Raw genomic sequence first — 21,285 nt, forward strand, 5'->3', positions numbered from 1 at the left:
CAAGCAATACTGGTTTGGGTGCTGTGTTAATCCAGAAGGGTAATGGGGATGAACATGTAGTTTTACGCTTCCAGGACATTGCGTGGCGCTGAATATAACTACTCCACCATAGAGAAAGAGCTTCTAGCATGTACTTGGGCTTGTGAGCATTTTAGGCAGTTCATTTAGGGGACCAGGTTCCGCTTAAGAACTGACCACAAACCTTTGATAAATATGTTAGCAGCTGGTGGGGGCAGAACTTTAACTGCACGTTTGGCCCGCCTAGCTGCGAAATTGCAAGAGTTCCAGTGTATTGTGGAATATATTCCTGGTCGCTTAAATGTACATGCCGACTGCATGTCCAGGTTACCGTTAATTCTATTTCTCCCGACCTATCTGACTCTGATGTAGTTTTTAACATTGATGATGTCAATGAATGTAATAGCTATGATTTATCTACTGGCATATCTGAGAGTGCTTGGAGAGAAGCAATGTGTAATGATACTTGTTTATCTGGTGTTGTGGATTATTTACAACATGGTTGGCCCCAAGAAAGGTATCTGTCTGGTGATGTTCTTTCCTTCTTCAAAGTTAAGGATGAACTTATGTTTAACCAAGGTTTTCTGATTCGTAGTGACAAGATTGTCCCTCCTTTTACCTTGAGAGAAAAGATTGTATCTATGGCGCATGAAGGCCATATGGGTATGTCCAGCACCAAAAGACGTATCCGTGAATTTTACTGGTGGCCCGGGATTGATAGAATGGTTGATAAGTGGGTAAGTTCTTGTCCTCCATGTGCCAAAAGTGACAAAACTGTGAAACCCCTATCCACAGAAATTTCTCCCATCGAGTTTGTCACCTGTCCCTGGAAAAAACTGGGTATTGACATAGTTGGACCTCTATTTTTGTCTCCGAACAAAGAGGTTTTTGCTTTAGTCTTAATCGACTACTTTTCTAAATGGCCTGAGCTCAAGATTGTGGACAAAATTGGTTCTACACAGGTTGTTCAGTTTTTGGACGAAGTCTTTTGTAGAGAAGGGATTCCAGCTGAAATTGTATCTGATAATGGTCCACAATTTGTCAGCAAAGAGTTTGGGTCTTTTCTTGAAAGGTGTGGCATTGCTCACAAAAGGGTGTCCAATTACAATCCCCAGGCCAATGGTCAAACGGAACGCTTCAACAGGGTCATCAAGGAGTCCATCCAATTAGCCGTTAAAAGCAATCTAGATTGGAGGAAAACCCTGTGTGCTACATTATTGTCCTATCGAACCTCCCCTAACTCAGTTACAGGTTTGTCTCCTTTTGAGATGCTTAGAGGTAGGAAACCTGGTTCAAAACTCCTCCCTTGGTGGATGAAAATTAAATTCCCAGTTGAATCTTCCTTTGACTGTGATGTAGTTAGGGATAGAGTTGAGAAATACCAAAAGAAAATGAAAAACAATTCCATGTCTTTAAACAATTGCAGTAGGAAGATTAGTATTGGTGATTTTGTACGTGTCAAGTTTGGAAAGTCTGTTGGGAACAAGTGGAACAAATGGTCTGATCCTTGCAAAGTTATTGAAATCTTCTCAAAAGCTGTTCGTGTTGAAGGGGGTAAAGTATGGAATTTCAGAAGAGTTTCTCTGTGTAAAAACCCGAATCTGTTATCTCCTCTTCCTTCCCACAATTCCCATCTGGATAACAAACCTAAGAACCCCATTACTGAGGATCATGTACCTTACTCTGCTATGGTTGACACTTTCATGCAGGAGAGTCAAGATTCAATGGTCCCTGTTCCTGCGGTTGGTATTTCTCCTCAGAATGTTTCTTTTTCACTTGTTAATGAAAGCAACGTTGACAATTCCAATTCCCAAGAGAATGTTCCCGGGTCTCAAAGTCCTGTTTCTCTAGACAATGTTGTTCCTAACTTTATTCCAAGGAAGAGTTCTCGAGTTAAGCAGATTCCTGCGAAGTTGCATGATTATTTTTGTTGAACTTCTCCTTAATTTTTTGCTCCTCTCTTTTTAATTTTTTTATTTTTACTTTGTTTTGTTTTCTTCTTTCCCTCATTTTGTCTTAGTTTTTTTTTTGTTTTCAAGGGGGGAAGGTGTGTAGTATTCCATGTTAGAGTATTCCATGTTAGAGTTGTAGAGTAGCATTCTGTGTTAGAATTGTTATCATACATTTCCACTGTAACATTCTATGTGGTGTTGAGATGCACTTTCAACTGGGCTTCTGCTGAAGGTGGTTGTTCAAGCTGTCTATTACAATAAACCTACCAACTTCTACCTGGACTCCTTGTAGCTCATTACTACAGCGGCCAATCCCTTTGGGTCATGTTTGTGCTATATAAAATTGTAAAAAATATATAAAAAATGTTTGTGAGCACTCCAGTTTCTAAGTACCACTCAAAACTGGGGTCCTCATTTACAAGGAAGTGCTGCAGCGCGGCACCCCAGTCCCTTTGCCGCGCTGCAGCACTTTAAAAGCACAGACATGTATCACATCTATAAGGGTATTACTGGATCCCTTTGCTCTCCCCTGCGCCGGCGCACAATTTACTGCCACGTGCCAATGCAGGCACCCTTGTACCATGGTGCAAGTATGCCTGCGTTACGGGATGATTGTTTATGGGCAAGAAGGGACACCTACACATAAACAATCTGAAATGGCATTTTTCAACTTCTATGTGTGCTACATTAGCCACATAGAACTTGCAAACCATCATTTTTTTAATGATTGATTATGTGCAGGAAGGGACACCTTCCTGCACATCAACAATCACCAGAGGTGATTTCCTCTTTCTATATGTGCTGCAAAATGCAGCATGCATGGAAAGAGATAAAAAACTAGGAGAAAAAATACATTTATCCTTGTTGCGCCTCCCTACGCCTACCATGGGGAGGAGTAGCATTCAGATACATTTCCAGGTTTCAATTTTTTTTCTAAATCTGGAACTGTCAGGTTCCATGGGTGTTGCATTGGAACACCCACAGCAACACCCGTGCAATGCCCCTTTCCCTCATAGTGCTGCGTGTAAAGGGGCCATTTTTACAAGGACAGGCAAAGCCACTCAGGGTGGCTTTTCCCATCCTTGTAAATATGGAGCAGCAAAAGGCGCTGCTGGTGCATCACAAAAAGTGATGCACTGGTGGCTCAAGGGGCCAGATGTAGTAGCAAGAATCCATCAACACATTGGCTGTCTCTTTGGTAAACCTGTCTCAGTTTTGAAATTGTATGTATTGATCTATGCAAAATGTTGTTTTATGTGTAACAGAATGCACCCTTGTAATTTTGTTGTGCACATTTTTTCTGGCAGACTTTTCATTTGAAGTTTGTAATAAGCATCTGTCACCTAAACACAGGCAGTATAAAAACTGCAGCTTACTAACCACTCTTACTTTCATATTATTTGCCATGTACGACCTGGACTCTGCAGGTGGGAATGACTAGCAATGATGCAGAATGCGCCAGCTTCCAGAATTTGTTGTCAAGAGGGGGGGCTAAAAAAGTTTGAAGACCTCGGCCTTACAGGGTAGCTGTAGTTTTGGGAGGATGAAGAGTCAGGTGCAGGTGTATCCACCCTTTGGGAGGGGTTGATGGTGGGGGAGGATGACGAGGAGAAGAGTTTGAGAACGCAGACAAGACAAAGCAGGGTTTGTCTGGGGACGATTGGTAGAGAGTGAGAGAGATTTGGGATGCAAAGGGAGTGTTGTAGATGGAAAAAGATAGAGTGAGACTGCAGAATAAGGGAATCCGTATTGAGGAAGGTGAATATTTTGCAGTTTGAGGGAGGGGAATGTTTAGGAGTAATTAGTGAGGACGGTTTATTGAATGCATTTTTGTAAATGATGGTTCAATGAACTTCAAGCCTGTCCTAATAAAGTGACCTTTTGTGCTAAACAGGTTTGTGATCTATTTTTATTACACAAGCTGTTGTAGTACCACTTTACTCTGTAGGTGTTGTGTAGGGAAGGTTCGTTTTAAAATAGAGGCGCAGAATGAGCAAGACAGAGCGTTTACATATAGAATGGGTAATTATATATTAAGGACCGATTTTATCATTAAGAGGTTTGGTAACATCAACCACCTATCACTGTAGTATTCTAATACACATATCTTACCCGATAAATCTTTTAATGTAGCATGTTAAATTTGGTTCAGCTGGCAAGCCTAAGGTGCTTTTTAACAGGAAACTGAAGTACATTTTATCTCACGAAGGATATTCCATCAGCTTTCCGCAATGGTGAGATAAAAATGTGCTACTTTTTGCACCAGTAATGCTAGTTTTGTTTACCTTTCATAGGGAATATGCAGATCAAACAGTGGAAATAACGTGGCTGGGCAGTGCACACTTAAGCTTTTATGACGCAAGTGCATTGCCATAGTGAACAGGTCATCAGAGGGTGAAAAAAATATCTTCCTGACCGAAATCCATAATTCACGAAACTTTCAGTTAGCTATGGAAAATGATTCGTTGGTACAATGTTATCCCAGTGATACATATATGCTTAACAACTTTTTATGTGCAGCAGACAAATATCACACACACTACTACAAAAAAACATTTGGTCATGTGATCCAAGATTTAAGCGCATGTGCATTTTAGGAGAACCACTGTGACCGCAATAGAATACCTAGCATCTTAACTGTGATTAAAAGGAACCAGCAAGTCGTCACACATGTCTTCCCAACAGTATGTCACAGATCTTTATATACCTGGCCCAGTGTTGGGTGTTTATCCATTATTTTCAAATACTTAACTTCGAGAAATAGAAATGTCAGCCATTTATACAGAAACTTCCTGGCTAGTTCACATTTCAGTCCAGCTTGTACTGCTCAGGTCTTTTTCTTGTCATATAGGACTGCCAAAAACTACTAGTGAGAGGCATTAGTCTCTCAATGTTGACAGGAAGTGTCGTCTATTTGGTAATTTTTTCTCAATGCGTAATTCCGGAAAAAATGCAGAGACACAAAATACACGTCAATAGGGTGAGTTCTAGTCCAGAAATAAAAAGACAGTCCCTCCTCTGCTCACAAAAATCTAAATATCCCAGCCCATTTCCTGAAGCTTGGTTTGAATGATCTGAAAGAAAGACTAATGCGGTCCACTACCTAGCCTGCCCATATTCCTACAAGTTCAAATCAGTGCCTTCACTCACGCGGAGTATGTCCTGGTCCGCCGGGTAGGTATCGGGCTGGGAACACGGAGACCCCTCATGGGTGAGTGCGAGCGATCACTGGGTCTGTGGTTCCCTTGCAGGTGGTGCTTTCCTGGTGGTGCTGGTGGTGAGAAAGACACTGGAGAGCCATTTGCTTGGGCAGGGATGTCAGTTGTCGATTCAGTAGACATATTTGTGGTTACACCTGAGACGCAAAAAAGGACAGCACATCTGTTAGTGTACAACTTTCATCACCATTTTTTAAAGACAACTCATATACAAATATCTGCATATGACCAAGAGCAGTATAACAAGTAGCTCTAATCAAGTCATATTTACATTCCATCGCTAACTTCTGTCTAGTTTTTTTAACCAAAATGTATCTAGTTATAAATCATAATAATTTGGAGAAAACAGTACATACAATTCACAGAACTTGGAAGAATGGAAGCGATTTATGTTAAACTTTGTTCCGCGGTGGGACAGAGGAGGTGGGGGTATGGGGCAACCTGGCAACATTATTAGGCTTAGAAGCGAAGCTCCCGCCCATGCAACCACTATCCTCATTGCTCTTGCCTTACTTTTATGTACTGTCCATGCCCACCAGGCCATAAAAAAACAGGGAGACATGGGTGCCAGTTAGAGCTGTGTGCAGCCTTAAGGAGAAGTGGATTACCAGAGACTCTGACCAGCAGCAGTGTGGTAGACATGGCTGCCTGGAGGCGCTTGCCTGGCTGAGGTTAATGAGGACCTGCTTGGAGAGACAGAGCTTTGAGAACGAAGACAGCCGTAGTGACTTGGGCGCTAGACATATCCTGGTGCTGGTGGCAGAGATGGGTCGGCTGACTCCCTGATCACCTAAATCCAGGGCCTTCTGCGCCCTTGGACACTCACCGGAGATTAGGCGGTATCCCCTGTGGGAGGTGCAGCCAGTTGAAATTGGAGGCACAGCTGCTGGGGGACGCACTCAGCAGCCCAGAGGCATTGGGCTGGCTGATGCCGAACTCCATGGCCATGGAAGCGCTGAGTGCATGGATCAGCCCTGGTTCGGGCGACAAGAGGAGTTGGAGCAGGTGGGAGAGGCCAACGCCCTATGACTGGCACTGGAGCAGAGGAAAAAGACAAATGGATGTTGCATGTTCGACCTGCCTGGGTACACTGCCCTGTTGACAGTGTCAGAAGATTTGAAGATGAGGCAAAAAAAAAAAAAATTAACGTACCTGCACCCAGCTGTATCACGCTCTTCTTCTCCAGTCCACTGCAGGCACAGGCTCCCAGACCCGCCCTGTGGCCAATCATGCGCTGCTCTCTTTCATGACAGCACTGAGTGCCCAGAATTTGTGCTCACATGGAGACTGGGAGTCTGTGCCTGTTGTCTCTTTCAGCATTCCGTCCATCATGAGCTTGCATAGCACTTTTCGCCCTAAGTGGTATGGGTATGCCCAGACATGGGTCCCTTGCTCACTGTGCCACTGGATTCAAGCTAGCCTGGCTGCGAGGGGGTAAAACCCAGAAACCAGTCCTAGGATGCTCGTTTCTGGTCCAGGGAGGACCCGGCCTGGCAGTTCGGGCTGGACTATTCCCATGAAGAGCAGGGTCAAGACTGATTTGCATATGGCTGGGTCTAAACTGGGGTGGCATGGTGAGCAAAAGAACAATGGATTTAACCCTGATCTTTTGACTGGGGTTGAATGTCTGATTCATTCAGCATTCTCTCCATCATTTGTTTCGTAGTGTGGTCTCCACACCGGCAAAGCAGCTCGGTTTGGAGACCGCTTCTGTGCGCATGTCTGTTGGCTGTCATGAGATGGCCGGCCAAACCCACATGTGCACTGATACCAGTGCTTCACTTCCCCTCCAGTGACTGTCATCCCCCTGGCCCCACTCTCAAAAACTACGCCAGGAAAGGAAATGCAGCATTAACCACATGCGCGCGGCGCTTTTTCCCGCTGTGCGCTGAGAATCGCGAAATCCCGTGGTTCATGACGAGCTCAGCTCGTCATGAGCGTACGAGCGGTGTACCTCATGACGAGCTGAGCTCGTCATCAGCATGCAAGGGGTTAATAAATAAATACATTATTGTAGTTTTATTTTTCCTTTCCTGCCGTTTCGAGGCAGATAGCAGGGGAGAAGGCACTCCTCCACCATAGGTGGATGGGAGAACTGGAAGACTCAGTGCGAGACTTTAAGACCAGGTTCAGAGACTTTCATCTGCAAACAAGACCGTTAGATGGGGAACAGGATGCCCCACTTCTGGGGTTCCATGAGGGGGGGGGGGGGGGGGGGGCGCAGAAGTCTCTCTCCCTGAGCACTTTCTGTTACAATGGTTTTAATTAATTATACCTACAGATAATCTTTTGCCTTGTTTCATCATCGGACAAGATCACAGCCTGGTAGCCCTTCCCAGTCAATCATACCCAGAATCCTTAACATAAAGATCGAGGCACCAATCTAAGAGGCCCAGTAGAGTGGCTAGCTCATACATGACACTCTGAGATTACTGATTTCTCCAAACTACACTATGCTAGTTCAGCAACAATGAAAAACATTTGAAGGACTCAAGCAGGTACTCCCTGCTATTAACAGACTATCGTCTTCTATTCCCGGCCAAACTAAAAATGATTTAGCAATCTAAAGCCTCCTTTTTGGAGACCCCTGAGGTGGCATGGGAGTGGGGGACCAAACACTGCATTTTGAAGAGGCCTGGCTCTATAGATAGAGTCAGCCTTTCACTGATGGCGAGCCAGAGTCACAACAACACAAAACCATTATCGAGTGTCACACAGTCGCAATTAAAAGGCTGGCAAATTTAGGGTAGCCGGACGGGGATCTGGCTCCAAGACAGCTTCCGCTGGTGAAGCCATGATGACCTGCAGACTTCCTGAACTCTGTATGAGATCTTAGAGGAATGCCTCCTCCCTCCCCTTCACCCCTACAGCACTACCTGGAAACATACAGAACCTGCAGCATTATGAGCCTATTCAGATCTGGTGGAGAGGCCCAGGGTTGTGGTTGGTTGAGAAAGGGCTATTTACACATCTAGATACATGGTCCACCTAGAGATTATGATCTTGTTTGGAGGCGCGGTGGGGATGCTCTACACTGACGATCTCCTCTCACTTTTGTGGGTAGAGCGCTTTCCCAGTTGCTTGTTCCGGTTTGTAGATTACAGGAGCAAGTTAAGAGGGTTGTTCAAGTCTGGGCGACAGATGCTTGCAGGTGGGAAGTGGAATCAAAATTATTTAATACAATATCATACAAATACGGATGGGTTGGCACACACTGGAATATTGGCCAGGAATGTCAATGGGCTCTTTCATAGAATTAAGGGGGAAGCATAGCTGCAGTATATTAAGAAATTAGTCCAAAAGGTCATGGTGTTGCTGAAGACCCACAAACTGTGACTTTGGTTACCAACTCAAACGTCTTAGGTAGATACAGGTATATTAGGGTGTGTCATGCAGGTTTTACTAGGGGGCTCCAGAGGTTTAGCAATCCTCATATATAAAATCGCTCTCACAAGTAATAATAAAATCCCATACAGACAGACAAGGGTGTTTCCTCATTATTAAAGTTTCATTGGATCCCCTGGGTGCTATGTAGAGTCTAAGTACCCCCTTCACTGGTAATTCCCACTTTGCAGGCCTAGACTGAGGCTTGCTTGCCAACCTGCGGAGATGCACTGATCCTAGGTCGTGACGGAGGCCACTGTTGCTAAATCTGTAGACACCCCTTCAAACCTCAACCTCTTCCAGAACACCAGCCCTATATAAATGGGCGACATTAATGGGGCTAAACAATGTATGGCACACATGGCATCTCCATGACTGACACTTTACACCTGCCTCTGCTGTACATTATTGCAGCTCATGGACTACTTTTTACTATCCCATTCCATAGTATGCCCGCAGTGAAGGGCATCTGTATCCTTCCCAGGGATGGCTTGGATCATGCTCCAATAGAGTTAATGATACACATCCCTCAGTTGAGTCAACAGGGCGTTTAATTCTGGAGTCCCTGGTGCTTCAGACATGACTCCATTGTGGACCTCGTATGTTGCTGCATAACAGAAAATTTTGCCCACAACACTCCAGAGTGCTTCTGGAAGGCATTTAAGACGGTGGTGCAAAGATAGGCCTTTGCTGCAATACGTGGCAGAGAGCAGGACAGGGTGAGAGATATAGTGGAGCTGGAGGCCCCATCTTACACCCTGAATGGGCGAAAGCAGATACCCACCTAGGAGTATGGCATACCATGTTAAAAGTACTATCTACATAAATTATGTTAACACAACGGATGTGTGGATTACAAGACAATGATGCTGGGTGCAATTGGAAGGCTTAACAGAATGTACATTTTTAAGGCTCTTTAATTGTGAAATGTCATGTCTAAGAATTATGTTAATTCCATAAAAAGGCATAAGTTGTATCCTAGAACGCTGTGAATGCTGACATGGGCATTGATGAAAATGCCATGCCCTTGGCGGGTTTGCTTATTGTTGCTTTTTTTGGTCCCAAAATAATGGAAAAATGTGTAGTTAAAGAAATTAACCAATGTTTTAATAAGATCACTATAGAACTTCCAATCTGGCTTCACAATGGGGCACAATACCAAATTCCACTGCTCAATGTTGTGGACAACGCGTATCAGATTCAGAATATGGGGGTGAAGTCTCTTTTCCAACTCTCCTTGACCCCTCTGCTGCATTTGATGGCATTTCACAATGCCTGGAAGCACGCCAAAATCAGACCGTTACATAAAAAACCCTCCGACAACCTCAGTAAGCTCAAAATCCACCGTCAATCTCCTTGTTCTCATTCCCAGCAAAGGTACTGAAAAAGATCATCAACAAGCAACTCATGACACACTTGGAACAGAACCACCAACTCAAAGCCTCCCAATCTGGGTTCAGTAGCAATCGCAGCACTAAAACTGCCCTCATCGCAGCAACCCTTAACTCTGAACCCGCCTTGACCATGGAGGAACCGCAGCTCTGATTCTCATTCAACTCTCTGCAGCCTAAGTAGGTCTTAAACAGGGTGGGGCTGAGAGATGACCCTTGAGGGATGCCGCAGATAATCGTTCTGTGTTTGAAGGTGTAGGGAGGCAGGTGGATTCTCTGGGTTTTTCTGGTGAGGAAGGAGGTGAGCCATCTGAGGGAGTCTCCCTTGATTCTAATGTAGTGGGATACGGCATTAACTGCTGCTGAAATGTCCAGGAGAATCAGGGCTGCTGTTTCTCCTCAGTAAAGGAGGACTTTAATGTTACCCGTGGCAGCGATGGGGGTGGGTTTGGCACTGTGATTGGCAAGGAATCCAGACTGGGAGATGTACAGAAGGCTGTACTCCAGGTGTTCCGTGAGTTGGCGGTTGGTGGCCTTTTTGAGGACCGTGGCAGGTTAAGGGAGCAGAGAGATGAAACTGATATTCTTGAGCTCACTGTAATTGGTGGACGGTTTCTTGAGGAGGGGGTTTAACCTCAGCGTGTTTCCATTCATCAGGAAAGGTGGTCACTGCGATGGATGCATTGAAGATGGTGGTGAGTTCATTGCTGAAGGTTGAAGATGTGGGGGCAAGGGTCCACCAGTGATTCTAGGTGGATGGAGTTCATTATGGCTGTGGTTTTCGGATTGGTGAGCTGCACCCAGGTGGTCAGGGATTGCCTTTGTGGGGCAATGAGGCTGAGGATGTTGGTGGGTTGGAGCTCGAACATTTTTGTTGAAGTAGGAGATCTTGGCATGGAAGAAGTACGCCAAGTAGGCACAGAGCTCCTGGAAGAGGGTGATGATGTTTTCAGAGGCTGAGGGGTAGGAGAACTCTGACGATGTTGAATAGCTCTTTCCAGAGGTCGGCACTAGCCTTGACGCGGTTGGCAATGGCGCTTTTTTTGTCCTTGTCAGGAGATAGTGGTATAGGTTAAGAGATGTTTTCCAGGATGTTTGGTTTGTGGTGTCTTTGCTGATACGCCATCTTCTTTCAAGTTGCTTGCAGTTTCGTTTGGTAGCTCTTATTTCCATGGTATACCAGCCTGTTTGGAGGGTCTCTAAAATGTTGTGGGCTTCATCGGGGCGGCTCATCAGCGCAGTCAGAAATCTGGGCCTAGAAGTTCTTGACAGCCTGTTCTATGTTGGTTGAGGTGTCTGGGTGGTGTCTGGGTGGGAGGAGTTGAGGGTGTTGATCTATTGGCTCTCAGACACTTTGTTCCAGTTTCAGGGAGGGGTGCTGGGGGGGAGGGAAGGGGGCTGTGATGAAGAAGTGGACAATGGTGTGGTCTGTCCAGGTGAGTTTTGCGACGTGGCTGTACTGGACTCTGTCGCTGGCTATGAAAATAGGGTCAAGTGTGTGTCCTGTGGTGTGCGTGGGGTTGGTGACCAGTTGAATAAGGCGAGGGTGTTCATGCTTTCGAGATTGGAGGTGGTGGTGTCACCAGGGTCATCAATGTGGAAATTGAGGTCTAGGAGGAAGATGTAGTGCTTGGAGTCGATGGCAAGTGATGCGATGAAATCAGGGATGGCGTAGCAGAATTTGAGGCTAGTGCCTGGAGGTCTGTTGGCAAACGTGCCTCTGATAGTGATTTTGCCGTCTCTGTTGAGTTTGAAGTTGAGATGCTCCATGATCAGGGTGGCGTTGTCTGCGATGGTGGTGCAGTGTAGGACTACCTTGTGAATTATGGGGATTCCACCTCTGTGTTTGTTGACGGAGTCTTTGTGTGTTATCTTTTAGCAGTCAGGCACTGCTGAGGCAAAGTCAGATGCCAATGCGGGGTTGAGACAGCTCTCTAAAGACAGTCTATTTTACCTCAAGATGCATTCTTCACAAAACCTCCAGCTTGATGCCCTCTTAAATCCCTGCTACAAATTTGTAAATTCTTCAAAAGAACTTGATCACAATACTGTACTTTATTAAAAAAAAAATACAGAATGGATTGCCCAACTGTTGTATGTCCACATACTCTTTCATTGTGGAGATTTCTTGCATTTAGCTGGGAGAGAAGATTGAATATAGGTGTCCAATCTTTAGACAGAAGCCGTTTTTCACAACCATACCAGTCATATTACAATCCTACGTTTTCGTGCCAAGTCATATTAGTCAGAAACTAACATGGCGAGAAAAAAACAGATCTTTGAAGAGGGAGAGGAAGGCGGAAATACAAGAATTAAAATGGAGTATAGAAAAGATTGACAAAGTAAGAAGGCAAGAGGAACAAGGGAAGAGAAAAACAGAAGGAGAAAAACAAGATGGGAAATGCACTTCCTTTTCTTAATACACATTCCTGATGGAATCACTGGAGAATAAAGTCATATACGGTACCAATACAATCAAAGTGCTGAATTAAAGCTTTACCCATTTCTTTTCTTTTGTACAATTTAAGGTTTTAACAGATGTTGCAAAAACTCCATTTTACAGTTTCATGTTGTGCAGGGGGCATCAATTGGCTGGGCTTGCTTATCGCACTGTAAAGACGGCGTGATTTTTCATATTTTATATATGATATGGGGTGGGTAGGGGTATTGAGTGGTAAAGGGGCTTATGGGAGGGTGAGGTGCTCGCTGATAAGGGTGTTTTTATGATGGATTATGGGTATAGTAGGGTGGTAAGGGTGATTTTAGGGTTTAGGGGTGGGTAAGGGTATTGGGTGGTAATGATGTTTTTAGAGTTGGGTATGGGTATTGGGGGTAGGGGTGGGGGTATTTTTAGGGTTTATGGGCAAGTAAGAGTATTTGGTGAGAAGGTTGCGTAAATAAAAATAGGGATTTCACTTACCTGATATATACTTACCCTTTAGTTGCAAAGGCAATATGTAGTAAAGGCCATGTGTGGTAAAGGCATTACATGGTAACGTCATACAACCAAATTAATGGCCTTAATATAAATAAACACTAAAAACTAAAAAAAATACCAGATTAAAAACACTACCAGCAGATACTAGGAGACACTGAAAGCTATGAAGTATGCAACCACAAAAGCGGGAAAAGGAAAAAAGGTACTCTTTCTGTGAAAGACCCCAAACCAGTGAAGGAGCCAATATACTTTTTAGGTCTCGCGTCTAGCGGTGCAGTGTGCAGCGCGAAACATTTAGTAGCTAAAAATGGGGTTTCGGAGAGTGACGTAGAAATCGCACACGCTTGTGCTTTTCCTTTTGTGTCCCGCTATTGGCCTTTGTGTGCTTTTTTTTTACCAAGACAGCACGAAATAGGCCAAAGGCGGGCGCATAGCTCCGCCCATGGCCTATTGGTGTCTATTACGCGCACCAAAGGCCATGTTGTTTCAATTATCTTGCCCAGGCATGGGCGCGATAATTGAAACCACATGTTTCGCTGTGGCACACGCACCACTCGCGGGCTTCTTTGCTTGCGATATCGGTTTCTCTAAACTAAGTCTACAGTGGCTGGTCTACTTTGTGCAATTACTAAATACGTGGCAGCCATCTTTGAATTATTACATTAGTAATTCTCCATGTTTGAGTCGGTTTGGTACCGCTGGTACTGTACTTGTATAATCATCTATTATTTGAGAGAGCATCAATATTAAGAGATGGCTCGGATCTTTCCGGTTAACTTTTATAATCTCACGCTGACAGCAAACTTTCCGGTCACAAAGGGCGATGAGGTTCATAGTTTCGAGTTATTGTCCATGCCTATGCCTCACCTACCGCGAAGTGTTGTAATTGTTAAAAGATGCAGAGCCTGTGTGTGGACGTTTAGTGTCTTACTTGAAGCGTAGACAGCTGTCGGTGCTGAGTTTTAGTCTGCGCCTTGCCGCTTCCCTTCTTGGTGACAAGCGCTATGCGAAGCTGGGGCCCTAGATTTGCACCATGTCATGGCGCTCTGTAGTACTGGCGCTGCTGCTCCTGTGGCTCGGATGCACTAGCTGCTATGCCTGGGCATTGGCCAGTGATGGGGTGCCTGGGCTGGACTGCCCATCTCCTCTGCCGTTCTACGGCTCCCTGCTTGTTCCCCGCCCTCATACGAACACTATCTTTTACCTCCCGGGGACGAGTATGGGCGGTGCTCCCTCCGGGACTGCTGCACCGGATGCGGGAGCAAGCCCGTGGCATGTTCAGCTTTGGCTAAGACAATTATATGCGGCATGGCTTCCCACAGGACGAGCTCAACCCGGTGCTGTTCGGTGGACGTGGCCCTGACACCAAGAACCTCTACGTATTCTAGCGGCTGAGGGCCTCTGTACTGCCAGTGTGTGTGCAGTGTATTCGCTTGTACTGTTCTGGGCGACCAGTGTGTGTGATCTTGGATTATTTATTTTTTTACAATTATTGTGTTGTTTTTTTTGTTGGGGTGAGGGGCGGTTAACCCTAGGATTCTAGTGGGGCAGTTTCTGGGTGAAGACAGGTATACAAGGTGTGTCCTCATATTGCCAAGGTTGCTGAAGCATTGATTTGTAAAATTTTGTGTCACACATTTACATTTTGGACACCATTCTTGCGGCCAGATCGGAGATTAGATTCTTGCAGTTTTCATTTAAATATATCTTTTTGATGTGGCTAAGTGAGATAATCCTTGAATGTGTATTGCTGTCCACGACCGCCCCCAAAAGATTTTTTACCTGGCTCCCGAATCCTACCTCTCTGGCCTTTCAAGACTGTTGATTTTAGAAATAGACTTTCGGAAGTACTCACAATATAGCTATTGTTCTGCCTTACTTTACGTTCTGTGAAGGTGAACTACAGATTAGCATTTTTTCCTTTTCTGCAGAAAGAAACATAATACCAAAACAAGCATTTGCAATGCAATAGGTCTCGCATTATTAAAATTTGAGCTATTGGCATTACTAAATAATGCAACACCAATAGCTCAAACTTTAATAATGCGAGAACTATTGCATTGCAAATGCTTGTTTCCCTTTCTGAGCAGTAAGAAATTTCATCAAGAAATGCTGTACAACAGGGAGATAAACACTGACTTTGTGTGGATATGATACAAGATGAATAGTGGTTGAGATACAGAACAGACATGGCAATTTTCATATTTACATTATATTAGCATAAATACGTAAAAGGAGTTAGAGAATAGGAGGCAGGCGAGTTACAGATGAGGCAATCAATCATCTGTCCTACTTTTGTTGTTTAGAAGGTGTCCTTAGAGCACTTTTGAAAGTGAGGAGATAAAGATATCGAGAAAGCACATTTCAGTGATATGGGACAATTAGATTAGATGAGAAGAGAAGAGACTTACCAGAAGGATGTTTAGGAGTAATAAGAGGTTAAAAGTATCAGAGTCACGGTAGTGTAGAGGTACAAATTGTTGTGTTATGCAAGATAAATAGTTACAGAAGAGAAGAGATCTTAAAACTGTGTGGTGCATAGCAGTGTGAAAAGAGACAAGGATGTGTTTTGCGAATGCTGGGTACCTGGCATCAGCCCACAGTGGCTGTTACATAATGTATGTTACTTGATATACGTCTTGAAAAGTCTGCTAGTAGAATGTGGCCTTAAGTTCAATCACAAACGAAACTGGACGACTTAAAGTGACCATATGTGTGTCTGAGGAGACTTTCTATCTCCCTTTAATATTCGGTGGCAAGTCAGAACTTCAGTGACTGAGTTATTCTGAAGCCAAACTTTAAATGTATTTGTTTTATTTGCAAAAGCATGCACGTGATGATGCAACATATAGATTCTTAAAAGAAAAACGGCAGTAGATAAGATTGAGTAAAGCCAGGCATGACCCTCAGATGTAATTTTCTGCATTCCAAAAGGCTGGTATTTTAAAACTTTGGTCCATGAAACACAAATTGTCTGTCCACTGTACCATCATTCAACATCACCTATGAATGCGTGCCCTCATTCTACCCAATTCAGATATAGATCAAGTTAAAGCATAAGAGTAACAGTTTCAGATTTAAAAAATACATATACAAAATGCCGAACGTTTGGCTCTTTAGATAAAACAGTATAAAAATGTTTTATTTGATAATAATGGGAAAATAAAAATGATCTGTTAGTTTTGGGTACTGTTACCTTAAGACACAGTTACATTATCGGTGACCAGTCATTTAAACAGGGCTATTTCAGATTCATTCATTTCTGAAAATGGCCGTCGTCAGAGAATCCGTCGCCCTTGTGGGAGACTGACGAGGACCTGCATTTTACTGGAGTAAGTGTGGAATGTCACATCAAGCGGGTGCACGAGGCTATTCGGTAGTTCAACATGTAGGTGCAAAAGTAGCGGAGAGATCAGGGAGACGAGTAGCACCACGAAGTCAGTGGGTCAGACATTCTTCGAGAAATAATGCACACCGTTTCTTTGTTTCTCCAGACACACATACATACTTTATCCGATACTGACCAGGAGAAGGCCAAAGTAGCAAAGGCTATGGCCAAGTCAAAACGTACGTGGCCTTTATTAGTCACGGGCAAAATATCCGCTACACTAGTGTTATCTCAGATAAACGCGCTATTATGTCAAGCTGAGTAATTATGTGCCATTCGGAGAAAAAAAATTGGGCAAGCGCATTGCAATGCTGCAAATGAGCAGACCGCAAGCGGCTGTTTGCGGGTCGTGTTTTTAGTGCTTCTTTATTGTTTTCAGTGTGAAATCCATACACTATACCCAAAATGGATGAGATTATGCTCTCCTCACTAAAAAATAGGGCACAATTGCGATTTTGCATTTCCGTTAATTTCCCCAAAATGCTGAAAATTGCGCGTATTTCGTACCCTTAATCAAACCCTTGATATACAACTATGCTGATTATAGCATTGACCTCGAATAATCAACACGACAATACTTTCCATAAGTGTCTTCTTTAATATCAACAACCCCTTGGCAGGCGAGATGTAAATCCAAGGACACGAACAGTACAAAATGACCTTATTTATATTATAATATATACCTTAGACTGCATGCAACAGGGATTCGACAACTAACACATTCTACCCATGCTATACTAGATTCATTAACAATACTAATATATATATATATGCGGTTCATCCCCTGCTTTAATGACTCTTTGGTGTTCGTGGCTGTGACGGTATTGGGGGACCGGAGGAGGCACCGGATGACTGGCACACCAAAGCGGTATTTCCATCACAGCAAACTCCAGAAGCTCACGCTGTTTCCTGCCCCCCCGCCTTTGACATTTCACCATTAACGGTAACATTCCTGCACCTAGGCTCCAGGCACCACTGAGTTGCATCCTGGGATCTGTAGTCTTGCACCACATGCAGGACTACACAGGTGTGGGTACTAACCCTAGGGGTGGAGCTGGCTTGCATTAGCAGGCGTTTAAAGGAGGGACTCACCTGCAGCATGACATCTCGCTGGTAGGATGCTTTGGGCGCTGAGGAAGGCAGAATGGCTGCCGAAATGCATTCGCATCTGTGCCATTAAAACCAGTGTTTCCACCGTTTCCTCCTGGGTCGCTGTTTTTCTTTCGTTGGGAAGAATCTGTGTGTACAAATTACAGCGCTATCCAGAGGCGCTTTTTGCAGATGACCCCCGTCACGTTTTGGGCGACCAGCGACACTGGAACCTTCGGACTCTTGCAGTCCGGTTTATTTTGCCAGCGTTTGTTGGACTGGCTGCAAGCCCGCCATCGAAGCCGAGGAGAAAAACGAGCAGTTTTGGAATGGACAATTTCATGCTGGGTAGAACACATTGCGGTTCATCCCCTGCTTTAATGACTCTTTGGTGTTCGTGGCTGTGACGGTATTGGGGGACCGGAGGAGGCACCGGATGACTGGCACACCAAAGCGGTATTTCCATCACAGCAAACTCCAGAAGCTCACGCTGTTCCCTGCCCCCCCGCCTTTGACATTTCACCATTAACGGTAACATTCCTGCACCTAGGCTCCAGGCACCACTGAGTTGCATCCTGGGATCTGTAGTCTTGCACCACATGCGGGACTACACAGGTGTGGGTACTAACCCTAGGGGTGGAGCTGGCTTGCATTAGCAGGCGTTTAAAGGAGGGACTCACCTGCAGCATGACATCTCGCTGGTAGGGCGCTGAGGAAGGCAGAATGGCTGCCGAAATGCATTCGCATCTGTGCCATTAAAACCAGTGTTTCCACCGTTTCCTCCTGGGTCGCTGTTTTTCTTTCGTTGGGAAGAATCTGTGTGTATATATATATATATATATATATATATATATATATATATATATATATATATCTTCTCATGAGCTATTTCTAGAATTGACAGGATCGTGGTCAATTGCATTTAAGCATTAACAAGTTAAGACAGTATGTTGTTTATGTCTATTACTAGCAAGATTGCATTGGCACTAGCACTTTAAATTGAGCACATACGCCCCTACACGCTGTCATGTGATCAAGGCCGTGGTCGACCGAAACGCGTAATGGTGGTGTGGTGGAGAGCAGAATAAAATAACCAGCTCCAATTCCTGGGTTCGCCTCGTCATTTTTCTGCGTGACTGCAGAGACGTTTTGTATGCCTAAAATACCTTCGGGACTGCTTCCCCGGATTTGGCGAACCCCTCCACGCTTGGGCTCTTGGGCGAGAAGCTGTGATTCCTGCCGGGATCTTTCCTTCCAGACTCCGTGAGGAGTGACCCGAGTGCCCCGGGAGAGTGGAAGCTTCGGACATAACAGCAGGGAAGACCGTGGGAGTGGTTCCGGGTCGGAGGTCGGCATCCGCTGACTGAGGACACAGGCTGCTTCTGCGAGTACCTGTCTGCCAAACGGAGCTCCACAGTAAGTCCCGAGTGGAGAGTGCATTGTATATCCGTCACAAGACTCAGCTTATTTAACGGATATACATAGGATTTATAATTCTGAAGCTCACATCTTGACACCATGTCCACCGACACATTGCAGGGGCGAATAGAAGCGGCGAAAAGTATGTTTACTGACTCCCCGGCTGGGGAGCTGTCTGCCAGTACAACGGCAACCCCTACACAAGATACGCATGGTAATGTGAAAGATTTGTTTAAAGCGCTGGAAAAAGCCAGTAAGGCCGAACAATCCAAATGGTGGGAACACTGGTCACTCACTGGATATTTAGAGGTCGGTAGAGTACCACGCGGCTTAAGAAACATGCTTGCGCCGTCCTACGAAAACCCCGACCCTCGCATGCTTGCAGACTGGGCTGAGTGTAACCTGGAATATTCAAAGAAATTAATGATTATACTTGCCCGGGATTCAACTGGTCCCTGCTTCGGAGGCTTCTTACAAGTGCAAGGTATTGCAATAGCCCGGTGCCCGCCTCTCAACACACTGGAATTCAGGGCGGACGCAACGCGGATCGTGACTTCACGGAGGTGGAAATCTGCATTGTCATTTCTACCCCTGGCCGTCTGACAAGTATCTTTGAGGGGCTGGAACGCTCGGGGACGGAAGGAAGCACCTAGTGATATCAACCTCTGGACATTGACTGCCTGTCATGTCGTGAACCTGCCACATTTTCGTGAATCCACATGGACACACCGCATTAAACACTTACCTGTGAATTGCATCCTGGGGTTTGTAGTGGTTTACGAACTGCAAGCTGTGTTGAAACTCCACAAGGGGGTGTGATGACCCACAACCAATGGGATGGTGGCAGGGGGATTTTAAACGAGTGACTGTCTCCAGTAAACAATTGATGGCAACTGAGGAAGGCCACAACTTGGCCGAAATGCATCTTGCCGAATTTCAAATAAAGTGCTTCCATCAGTGTCTCCGGTGTGGCCTCTACCTCTTCAGGTGTGGGAGGAGTTGCATTGATTTATATCATTTCTTTAATTCACATAGAAAATCATTAAAATGATTAGGGTTCTTAACAATTCTACCACAAGATGTTTTTACCTCAGCAGAATATGAAGACACGTCTTGATTCTCCTCATCTTGCGTTAGTTCACTACTACTTCCAATCCTAGATTCACTATCCTACAAACATCCTCTTCTCATAACACACTCCTTACTCTCATTGACGCAAATATCATCATGACATGTTCAATCACATCGGGGGGGGGGGGGATAAGATTTTCATCATTACCATTTAACCAGCAATAATCATGGCTTGGAGTAAGATCTTCAATCAACTTACCACTACATTTTCCTGTTAGAGCAAGGCGACTCATGTGCCAAATGTCTCCATTATCCAATACCAGTGTTTTTTTACTTGGACAATTCTTCTAGGTTCACTCAACATACTCTCCCCTTTAGGCAGTTTTTACCACGCTTCACATGTACCCACTGACCAACTTGTAGATTTACTGGTTTAGTGCCATGCTTCATATCTTAGTAACACTAATTTTTCATTTGAGATTTTTCAATGTTAATTTTTACAATTTCCAAATCATACTACTACTTTTTTTTTTACTGCTTTCCATCCATCCATGATTCACCTTAGAAAAGGGAATTCTACCTCTCATTATAGAACAAGCATTTGCAAGGCAATAGGTCTCGCATTTGCGAAATTTTAAGCTATTGGCATTGCAAATTGCAATGCCTTTTATTTATCTGTTTTCAGAATCAACACATAGATAAAAGGTTTGTCATTTTACAATGCCAGTAGCTTAAATACTCGCAAATGCGAGGCCTATTGCATTGCAAATGCTTGTTTAAAGGGGGCCTCAAAACGGGTGTCTATCGGGCTCTGTTGTGTACCCTGGCACAGGTGTACCGTTTATTTCCGGACTGCAGTGACAGCAGGCACATGGATGTGCATTGCTCACCCTGCTCACTTCTCACTAGTGGAGAAGTTACGGCATGAGGTCATGCCTGGTGAGGTTGTAGGGGGAAGGGAAATCCTTTAATGAGTCATTTTCTCTCTGGATTTCCCTTGTCTTTTTGAAACTCAGTAACAGCAGCATTGCCGTGGTGTCACCAGGGCTTTGAGTGGGAGCTTTTTCAATATTATGCATGATCCTTTTAAATGTAGAATTGTGTTTCAAGAGATCATCAGAAAAATGAACCTCAAAGTTTTTTAATGGAGAAAACTGAGGATCCACCATCAGTGTTTAATACAAATTTGCACCAACCTTCACAGTTTTGCCCTCCCATTTCTGCACTAGGCCTAGAGGTCCTAGTGTTTGAACGTAAAGTATTGGAAGAGATCAACTCCTTAGAACACATTCTGCAGCGTTAATCTTTTAATAATGAGTCATGATGATTGGCGTGCTATTCGGAGCTTACAAGAGCATCCATTGACCACCATAAAATTAGCGGATAAAGGTGGGGCGGTGGTTGTTATGAACACCAC

The 21,285-nt window shown here is 44.5% G+C and overlaps 1 protein-coding gene across 2 annotated transcripts in view; it reads right to left on the minus strand.

The window, feature by feature from the left end:
- Positions 1 to 21,285, minus strand: part of LOC144784285 (calcium-regulated heat stable protein 1-like) — a 159,098-nt gene that overhangs the window by 66,418 nt on the left and 71,395 nt on the right. For both annotated transcript variants that reach the window (XM_078662968.1, XM_078662969.1), the window contains exon 2: positions 5,121 to 5,325. In XM_078662968.1, coding sequence (XP_078519094.1) covers positions 5,121 to 5,325 — 205 coding nt within the window. The remainder of the gene's footprint in view (positions 1 to 5,120; positions 5,326 to 21,285) is intronic.

This window comes from Lissotriton helveticus, chromosome 10 (genome assembly GCF_964261635.1).
Source record: "Lissotriton helveticus chromosome 10, aLisHel1.1, whole genome shotgun sequence".
Taxonomy (NCBI): Eukaryota; Metazoa; Chordata; class Amphibia; order Caudata; family Salamandridae; genus Lissotriton; species Lissotriton helveticus.